The sequence below is a fragment of the Melopsittacus undulatus genome, chromosome 10, assembly GCF_012275295.1.
Source record: "Melopsittacus undulatus isolate bMelUnd1 chromosome 10, bMelUnd1.mat.Z, whole genome shotgun sequence".
Taxonomy (NCBI): domain Eukaryota; kingdom Metazoa; phylum Chordata; class Aves; order Psittaciformes; family Psittaculidae; genus Melopsittacus; species Melopsittacus undulatus.
The window spans coordinates 5,263,194-5,273,155 of record NC_047536.1 but is presented as its reverse complement, the minus strand read 5'-3'; the positions used below and the strand labels follow the sequence as shown (position 1 = coordinate 5,273,155).

Genomic DNA, 9,962 nt, shown 5'->3' with positions numbered 1-9,962 from the left:
CCCAAGGGCTCGTTCGTGGGCGACGTAGCCAAGGATCTGGGGATGGACCTGCCGGTTCTCCGCAATCGCAGAGTCCGAGTAGTCTCTGAAGGTAGGACGCACTATTTCGCCTTGCACGGGAAAACGGGCCATTTGGTGATAGCGGAGAGGATAGACAGGGAGCAGCTGTGCCGGCTGGTGGAGAAATGTGTGCTGCACTGTGAGGTTATCGTAGAGGAGGAAATGAAGGTTTACAAAATCGAAGTAGAGATCATGGACATTAACGACAATACGCCCAGCTTCCGACAAGCAGAAAAGGAACTGAAAATGAGCGAGATGACAGCTCCTAGATCACGGTTTACCCTGCCCGAAGCTCACGACCCTGACGTGGGCCCGAATTCCCTGCAGCACTACGAGTTGAGCGGAGACGAACACTTCTCACTGGCCGTGCAGGAGGGTCCCGGCGGGGATCAGCGTCCCGAGCTGGTGGTGGCGAAAGCGTTGGACCGTGAGGAGGCGGCGTTTCACGAGCTGGTGCTGAGGGCGAGCGATGGGGGAGATCCGGCTCTCACAGGCACGGCTCGGATCCGCGTGGTCGTGCTGGACGCCAATGACAATGCGCCGTGTTCAGCCAGGCAGAGTACACGGTGCGCGTGCCCGAGAACTTGCCCGTGGGCTCTGTTTTCGTTACACTCACGGCCTCTGACGCCGACGAGGGGCTGAACGGACACGTGAAATACAGTATCCATAAAATTTCAGACCGAGCGTCGGAACTTTTCCAGCTGGACTCAGAGACTGGAGAAATATCTCTAACGGACGATTTGGACTTTGAGGAAATCGCCACACACGAACTGAAGGTGCAGGCACTCGACCCAGGAGAACTATCCGATACAGCGAAAATCGTTATCGTGGTGACAGACGTCAACGACAACGCCCCCGAGATTTCGGTGCGGTCGGCTCTGAGTGAGATCTCTGAGGACGCGACATCGGGGACGGTGGTGGCACTCCTGCACGTACAGGACAGGGACTCGGGGGCGAACGGCCAGGTGCGGTGCAGCATTGCCGAGAACCTCCCATTCCGGCTGGAGAAGACATTTGAGGATTACTACCGCGTGGTGACGGCGGGGGAGCTGGACCGCGAGAAGGTGTCTGAGTACAACCTGACCGTGCGGGCGGTGGATGGTGGGTCCCCGGCGATGCAGAGCAGCACGGTGCTGGCGCTGAGGGTGCTGGACGTGAACGACAACGCACCCGTGTTCGCGGAGCCGCGCTACAGAGCCCGGCTGGCCGAGAACAACGCGGCGGGAGCGCTGGTGCTGACGGTGCGGGCTTCAGACGCGGACTGGGGACAGAACGCGCGCGTGCGGTACCGGCTGTCGGAGGGGCGGGTGCGGGGCTCTCCGCTCTCGTCCTACGTGTCGGTGCAGGCGGAGACGGGCGCGCTGTACGCGCTGCGCTCGTTCGACTACGAGGAGGTGCGCGAGGTGCGGCTGTGGGTGTGGGCGGAGGACGGCGGAGCGCCGGCGCTGAGCAGCAACGTGTCAGTGCTGCTGGAGATCGTGGACGAGAACGACAACGCGCCGCAGGTGCTGTACCCGCCGGCGGCGGCTCCGTCTGCGGCCGTCTCGGGCTGGTCTGGCGTGGAGCTGGCGCCGCGGTCGGCGGAGCCCGGGGCGCTGGTGGCCAAGGTGGTGGCGGTGGACGCGGACGCGGGGCAGAACGCGTGGCTGTCGTACGAGCTGGCCAAGGCGACGGAGCCGGGGCTGTTCCGCGTGGGGCTGCACAGCGGCGAGGTGCGCACGGCGCGCTTCCCGCTGGCCCGCGACGCGGCGCGCCAGAGCCTGGTGGTGGTGGTGAAGGACCACGGGCGGCCGGCGCTGTCGGCCACGGCCACGCTGACGGTGGTGCTGGCCGAGAGCGTGGCCGAGCTGCTCTCGGAGCTGGGCAGCGCGGCGGCGGCGCCGGCCGAGCCGGCCGCCAGCCTCACGCGCTGGCTGGTGCTGGCCGTGGCGGCCGTGTCCTGCCTCTTCTTCGCCTTCCTGCTGCTGCTGCTGGCGCTGCGCCTGCGGCACTGGCGGCGCTCTCAGCTGCTGGAGGCGTCGGGCAGCGCCGCCCTGCGCGGTGTCCCGGCCTCTCACTTCGTGGGCATCGACGGTGTCCGCGCCTTCCTGCAGTCCTACTCGCACGAGGTGTCTCTCACCGCCGATTCGCGCAAGAGCCATCTCCGCTTGTCAGCGGGGAGCTGCTGCGACACCCTCCCTGTCCGTCTGCCACCTGAGGAGCCCGCGCTGCTGCTCGGGGGTGATCCTGCCGCCGCCCACCTCGTGGACCCCTCTACTCCCACAGTGAGTTCTTTTCAGGAGCCTTTCTCTGAGTTGCTTCCTTTCCTCTGCTGCTTGTCTGCTGTTTTCCCGGTGGATTTTTATTCGTGTTCCCTCTGCAGCGCGGGAAGCTGTAGGGACGAGGAAGGTAAAGGTTATCTGCGCTCTGCTCTGAATTCTGGTGCCTCTTGCACAGAGGAGGGCACCGTGCGGTGTAGGCTCGGACTTGCAGTGGATGATGAGGCAGGAGGAGCAGGTGGCGAGGCCAGCTGTATTTTCCTTGGAGGAGGGTGTCACTTTGTTCGATGCTGTTCAGCCACCCAGTCTCTACAGAAGTCTCATGCCTCGTTTTCTTTTACACCTTGACTTTTCTTCTCTGTAGGGGCATGAATAGAAATGTGTCTTCATCTTACTATAGAGATGTAAATATGTTCGAGCAATACCATTCGAGTTGTGAAGGACATGTGGCCAAGAGTAATGTCCTGCACTGTGAGTTTTGCCTTCCGAAGGAATTTTTGGTAGAAGGGGTGTCATTGCATCTATATGGGTTGCCCTGGTAGGTTCTCCATGTGCGTTTGCAGCTTTTTGTATCGGTTTAATTATGCCTTAGCAGCATTTCTGTGCAACTCTTTTGATGGAGTTTGTGTGCAGTTGATGAAAATCAATTACAATAATGCAGGCTGTGATGGGTTTGAGATCTCGGTGATGTTGTCTGTGTGGAGGTACTGGTGGAGACATGTGTTGTGTAGATTCCCAGGGTCTATTGCTGGTGTATTGAAAATTGTTCTGAAGATGTCATATGTTTTGGATATTCCCTTGGTTTGGCTCCAACTGTCTAAGCTGTGGGTTCATCAGTTTGCTTTCCTGTTCCATGATCAGTGATAGAGCATAGATGTACACTTCACAATAGTGTGGTGAAGAGAAATATCTCTGCATGCTGAGAATCTCCTCTCGAAGGAGAAGTTGTATGTATGTATTTCTTTCAATAGTGTCTGAATGCAAATGTAGCTTTACTGTTGTGTAAGTTTGGGCAGGGTGAAAAATCCTGGTAAGGTGCAAAGTTTTGCTGTGGTATAATTTGAAATGTCTATAACATGTAAAGATGGTGTAAAAGGTCAGTTTGTCCTGGTTGTTATCGGAGGCCCACAGTTGTGGTTCACATATTTGGGTCTTTTAATTGTCCACAGAATTGCCTTGAGGGAATGTGACTACTGTCTGTGGTGTGAGCTCCTTTGATCTTTTTATCAGCTATGTCCTTCTTTAGTGTACCTGCTGCAGCTGAAATGTTGGCTATGATGCCTTCACTTCTGCAGGTTCCCCATTCTTGCCTTGTTTGTTATCCAGGTCTAAAGCTGGGCCTGACTGTCCCTGTTAATCCTTAAAACATTAAGGATTTTTATACTTTTATACTTGGGCTGCAGGAACAGTTGCCATCCATAGCCTGAAGGTGTTCAGCTGCCAAAATGTACTCTTTGATATGCCTGTTTCCCTGAGATGTCACAGAATGACACGTTCCTCCACTTATGGCTGACATATGGGTAAAATATTCGACATGGTCTGTAGTGCAACTAAGGGCTTGGAATACAAAGCAAGGAGGGCGAAAGGCTGGCTTTGAACCAGGAAAATAGGTGGGTCAGCATGGCTTTGCTTGGGCAGTGCTTTTGATTTTTCAGCTTGGTGCAAAGGTCTGTGCCATATTTTGTGTCATCCTGGTCTCCCTGTTCTGAAATGCAATAGTAGTAGAGCATTTGCACCATGAATCAGTACGTAGAAGAATGAAGCAAAGGTAAAATGGCTTATAAAACTTGTGAGAAACCTTCTTTATCCAACTTGTATCTGCCTGTACCATTACAGTGTAGAGCTCCTTCACAGCTGTAGTTAACTGTAGTTACACTTCCTTTGAGGACATTTTTCCTCAGAGGTCATGGTTCTTTTTCACTGTTTTGGACAGTGCTTTTACGTTTGATTATGTGAATGTTGATTTGCAGCACATATTTACTACAGCCATCTAAGACAATATTGTAACCATGAGGAGAATGGAGCAGAAGGTAAGAGAGAATTTGTTGTACTATTGAATACTGAGGTGGAAAAGGAGGTCCGTGGGAAGGCCTTTACTCTTACTGCTTCATATTTCCAAGAGATGAGCAGGCCACAGAATAGAAAACAGTTGCTGAGAGCTGGTGACTATTAAACCGAACCTGATATTATGTAGTGCAGAGGAAGACTGTAGGCCCACAATTGCAGCTTGAGATAGGAACAACTTCTAGGTGCTCCCAGGAATGAATTTCAGTGCCTGCAGTGAGTAGCAAGAAGACTTTCAGGTAAGTTTATCTGACGGCACATTCTTTTCTAATAGTTCTTTGCCTTTTTTTGTGTGACTTATGGGTTTGTAATGTTATGTGATGGTGTCATGCAACTGCTCAATAATGAACATTCACTTTGGTGACAGATGAACAAGAATTGGTTGGTTAATGCTGTTTTGGTCTTGTACTCAAGAAGAAAACGTGCATGTGAATGGTGAAGTGGCAAATTGCCCTAATAAATGTTCATCCCCCTCAGCCTTGTGCCATCATGCCTTTAGGTGAAGGGTGGCTACAGAAATGGCAGCAGTAGTGGTATGGGTTCATTTTTTCTGAGACTGATTTCCTTGTTCTCTTTGTGCAGTTATTACTCGGTTTCTCTTCCATCCCTGGTGACAGTTCCCTCTTCTTTACCATTTGTCATCTTCTACAGCTGTGTGGGATATAAAACAGCCTTTTAAAACATGGTGTGTTTTTTGGTTTTTGAGAAAGCTGCCACGCAGCAGAAGCAGTTCCCAAGAACTGGTGACTTCCTTTTCTAATGCTTCCTTGTCTGCTTGTGTGAGTCATGGTTTTGGTTTCCTCTTCTTGATTTAATCGGAGTACAGGTTTAGTTGTAATTATCAGAATAGCTTTGTTTAGCAACGTGTTGTAGGTTAGTGCCTCTTGCTCGTGCTGCAGCAGCTGTTCAGCGTGTTCTGTTATTGTCGGGGGTACCTGATGTAAACATAAACTAAGTTTTATCTCTGTAGAACAGTGTGTGTGAAAAAAAGGACAGGAGACTCCCTGTAAACAGATAATTTGGCCTCAGAAATGGTAGTCGTCCTGTTCTGTTCATTTCTGAATGTTTCTAAGACTTATCTTGCATCTTGTCCTGCACTACATCTAGACCATACAATTTCTGTTCAAATATCTGTTCTAATTGCCAGAGCAAGGGCGCAGTTCCAGGAACAGAGTAGAGCACAGATGAACAAGGCATGCAGGGTGTTCTCTAAAACGATCTTCCATAACATGTTGGCTTCTCTATTGGAGAGATACACGTTTGACAAGTGGACTGTTAGATGGCCTGAGTTCAGGTCCACTACCATTAAGCCTCATATTTCTCCATCAGTGATAAACGTCATTTTAAAACAGAATCAAAACTGAGCAATTCAGAGTAAAATTAAATTCACCCTGAAGCAGTGTAATATAATTTGAAAGTCTCTGTAGCAACCGAAATAATTCTTTAGGTGGGTGGCAGCCGCTGCTGCTAACAGGGGCGCAGCCTCCGACCCGATTGCGGTGGCGTCGCGGCGCCTCCGGGTGCCGCTGTTGGCCAACGCGAAGCGGCGCTGAAGCCAAATCTGCAGCCGGAGCCACCGCCACGTCCTTCCTCCGCAGGCTGCTCGCTCGTCCGGAGCCGGCCACAGCGGCAGCGGCACCGGCACGGGCAGCAGAGGCGAGAGGCAGCGTCCGAGCCGGCATCGAGCCCCGTGTCCTCCCGCAACCCGGGCGCTCGCTTTCAGAAGGGGTGGAAGAGAAAGAAGGCAGCGGCAGGAGGGAGGTGCGCACCGAGGGCTGCGAGAATGGCGGGCAGACAAAGGCAGGGGCAGAGCCGGCGGCCAGCAGCCGAGAGAGTGCTCCTGCCCGCTTTGCTGCTGTGCTGGTGCTCTCGAGCGGCGCCGGAGCGGCACCGCTACACCATTCCCGAGGAACTGGCCAGAGGTTCGCTGGTGGGACAGCTGGCGCGGGATCTGGGGCTGAGCCCGGCAGAGCTGCCGGCACGCAAACTGCGGCTGAGTGCCGAGAAGCAATACTTTACCGTGAGCGGGGAGAACGGGAACCTGTACGTGAGCGAGAGGCTGGACCGGGAGGAAATGTGCGGCGAGTCGGCGACCTGCTCCGTCAGCTTCGAGGCGGTGGTGCAGAACCCGCTTAATGTTTTCCACGTCGACGTGGCCATCCAGGACGTGAACGACAACGCGCCACGGTTTCTTAAGGAGACTATTCAGTTAGAAATAATTGAATCCACACCTCCCGGCACTCGATTTTACTTGGGAGTTGCTGAGGACGAGGACGTGGGTAGTAACTCGCTGCAGGGCTACAAGCTGGAGGATAACGAGTACTTCGCGGTGGAGGTGAAGGAGAGCAAGGACAGAAGAAAGTTCGCAGAGCTGATGCTGCGCCGGGCGTTGGACCGAGAGAGAGAGCAGAGCCTGAGACTGGTGCTGACGGCGGTGGACGGCGGAGACCCGTCCCGGAGCGGCACCGCCCAGCTCTGCATCAACGTCACCGATGCCAACGACAACGCCCCCGTGTTCGCGCAGGACCGTTATCGGGTGAGCTTGCGGGAGGATGCACTGCCGGGATCGACTGTGCTGAACGTGTCAGCCTTCGACGCCGACTCAGGCAGCAACGCCCGCATCACGTACGGCTTCGGGGAAACACCGGACAAGGTGCTTCAAAAGTTCATGGTGGATACGGAGAGTGGGAGGATCACGCTGCAGGAGGCACTGGACTTTGAGGACACGCGTGGCTACACTCTGCTAGTGGAAGCGAGGGACGGGGGCGGTTTGTTGGCTCACTGCGAGGTAGAGGTTGAGGTGCTGGACGTGAACGACAACGCGCCGGAAATCACGGTGCTGTCAGTGTCGAGCCCAGTGCACGAGGACGCGCCAATCGGCACTGTGGTGGCCCTGCTAAATGTTAAAGACCCGGACTCTGGGGAGAACGGTCAGGTGTGGTGCGATCTGTCAGGCGAGGCGCCGCTGTCGCTCGTGGCGTCGTCGGGCGGCTCGTACAAGGTGGTGACGGTGAGCGCGCTGGACCGGGAACAGGCGTCCGAGCACCGGGTGACGGTGGTGGCGAGGGACCGGGGCAGCCCGGCGCTCTCGAGCAGCACGGTGCTAGTGCTGGAGGTGTCGGACGTGAACGACAACGCGCCGGTGTTCGAGGAGGCCGCCTACAGCGCCTACGTGGCGGAGAACAACGCGGCGGGCGAGCTGGTGCTGCGCGTGAGCGCGCGAGACGCGGACGCAGGCAGCAACGGGCGCGTGAGGTACTCGCTGGAGGGCGGCAGCGCGGGCGCGGCGCCGTACGTGTCGGTGGATGCGCAGAGCGGCGCAGTGTACGCGCAGCGCTCCTTGGACTACGAGCAGTGCCGCGAGTTCGCGGTGGTGGTGCGGGCGCAGGACAGCGGGGTACCTGCGCGGAGTTCGACGGCGACGGTGCGCGTCTTCGTGTTGGACCGCAACGACAACGCACCGCGGGTGCTGTGGCCGGCGCTGGCGGGCTCGGGGAGAGACTCGGGGGCTGCCACGGCCGCGGTCCCTTTTGAGATGGTGCCGAGGACGGCCGAGGCCGGGTACCTGGTGGCCAAGGTGGTGGCGGTGGACGCGGATGCGGGGCGCAACGCCTGGCTGTCGTACGAGCTGGTGCAGGCTTCGGAGCCGGCGCTGTTCCGCGTGGGGCTGCACAGCGGCGAGGTGCGCACGGCGCGGGCCGTGTCGGAGAGGGACGCGGCGAAGCAGAGGCTCGTGGCCGTGGTGAAGGACCACGGGCAGCCGGCGTTGTCGGCCACGGCCACGCTGCACGTGGTGCTGGCCGAGAGCTTGCAGGAGGCGCTGCCGGAGCTGAGTGAACGGGCGGCGAGCGTCGATTCGGCGGCGGAGCTGCAGTTCTCCCTCGTGCTGGCGCTGGCTCTCCTGTCCGCTCTCTTCCTGCTAAGCGTGGCGCTGGCCGTGCTGGCAAGGGGCCGCCGTGCCGGGCCGCCCGCTGTGCTGCACTGCCTGAGTGCGCAGCGCTTCTCCGGGACCGCTGGCGCCGCCTTCCCTGCCGACTTCTGCGAGGGCACCTTGCCCTACTCCTACAACCTGTGCGTGGCGCCCGGGCGCGCCGTCGCCGAGACCGTTTGGCCACCGCCGCCGCTTCCCAGCCTGCCCGCGGAGGAGCTTCTCTGCAGTGAGTCATGCGGGGAGCGAAGCCTGGTCAGCAGCGCCGTCGTGGGAAAACCGCCAGTGGATCCCGACGTACAGCAGGTCTGTAAGCCCGCGCTTACATCCTTATATCTGGTCTTTCTTAACAGGCTCTGTGCGTTTGTTCGTGGTTGTTCTGCCAGGGGCGGAGGGCTGGGGAGTGTTTGGTCGTGCCGATCTCTGTTTTCAGTAACGAAAACAATAATCCTGTGCCGTGGCCTTTCTTTGAGACTAGTCACTGTGAACTATCACTTTTTCGCGCGTGACCACTCATCACATATGTAGTCTTCGTGGGAAGATTCTTGCTGTTAATTGGCTTACCAAGGGTTAATTTTGTCCAAGAAACCCCAAACAAACCCAATAGTTTTTGTGCGTCAGAGCCCATTTTCTTTATATCCTCTTTCCCGAAGAGCTCTACTTCTTCAACGAGAAGAGACTGCATTCTGTCCCATTTTTATTTTCTTTTCTGTTGTAATGACTCCACGACAGTGTGTGTGCATCAGTACCTGCTGTTGAGTTAGTCTAGAGCAGAGCCCCAAGTTCTAGGCAGTAGTGTCAGCCTGCAATGAAAAATTCACCAATGTCGTTGGCAAAAGCAGGAGCAGTGCAGGGTGATCCAGACTAGTCTCCGGAGTGCAGGGGAAAAGTCCACAGAAAGGTGTCACTTCTCTGAGGGGGTTCTCTTTGGCGAGGGGGAGGGAGGGGGGGGAGCCTCCTTGTGGGGGATCTTCATCGATGTCTTGTGCTATTCCTTGGGATTTGTGAGATTAATGTGACTGATGGCGTGCCGGTCTCACACAGTTCTGATCTGCTACAAGGCCGAGGGAAAAGTCATTTTAGCACAACGACTACAAAAATATATGCAGTTTGCAGGAGAGATTGTCCCTGCAGAGTTATGGTTAAGGTTTGTTTTAAACGAAAAAGCTGAAAAGACAATAACTTACTCTAAAGACTACGAAGCTAGTGTTATCTGAAATTCTGTGGGTCAGTAACAGTGCAGGCAGATCCACACGGTGCAGGAAACCCTCTAACTCTGCATAGCTGTGTCGAAAAAATGGGGTTGATGCTTGCGTTTAGAGATTTTTCCTTCCTAATCACTTTTTACCGAAACAATATACTTGTACTAAAGGAAACGCTCATGTGGTTTATAGATTGTCCCTCCCTAGTGAATGTTCCCGTCTTCCACATTGTCCTCTCCTGTCTTTTGGAGAAGGCTGCTGCAGAAATGGCAGTATTAATGGCAAGGATAAATTCTGTCCGGGCGTGATTTTTCTGAGTTCTTAGTGCATTTACTGCTCATGAGTTCGTCACTTATTGTTATAGTTGCTGCTTTTGCCTATTTTACCAGGATAGTCCTCTACCCATCCTGAGTGCTCATCCAACCCGAGAACGAGGTACGCAAAGTAGCA

General features: G+C 55.3%; 1 protein-coding gene across 1 annotated transcript; it reads left to right on the top strand.

Moving 5' to 3' along the window:
- The first annotated feature begins 4,327 nt into the window (after positions 1-4,327).
- On the top strand, positions 4,328-9,923 carry LOC101880842 (protocadherin gamma-B5-like). The gene is made up of 4 exons (XM_034066949.1): positions 4,328-4,348; positions 5,981-6,056; positions 6,218-8,620; positions 9,877-9,923. The coding sequence occupies exons 1-4, from the start codon at positions 4,328-4,330 to the stop codon at positions 9,921-9,923; spliced, it is 2,547 nt and encodes an 848-aa protein (XP_033922840.1).
- Positions 9,924-9,962: the final 39 nt, after the last annotated feature.

Bases quoted from the DNA above. Each gene is read 5' to 3' on its own strand.
- LOC101880842 (XM_034066949.1), top strand. From the start codon at position 4,328: ATGAGGAGAATGGAGCAGAAG. The intron at 4,349-5,980 runs GTAAGAGAGAAT...CTTCCTCCGCAG, and splicing joins TGAGGAGAATGGAGCAGAAG to GCTGCTCGCTCGTCCGGAGC. The intron at 6,057-6,217 runs GCCGGCATCGAG...CAGCCGAGAGAG, and splicing joins AGGCGAGAGGCAGCGTCCGA to TGCTCCTGCCCGCTTTGCTG.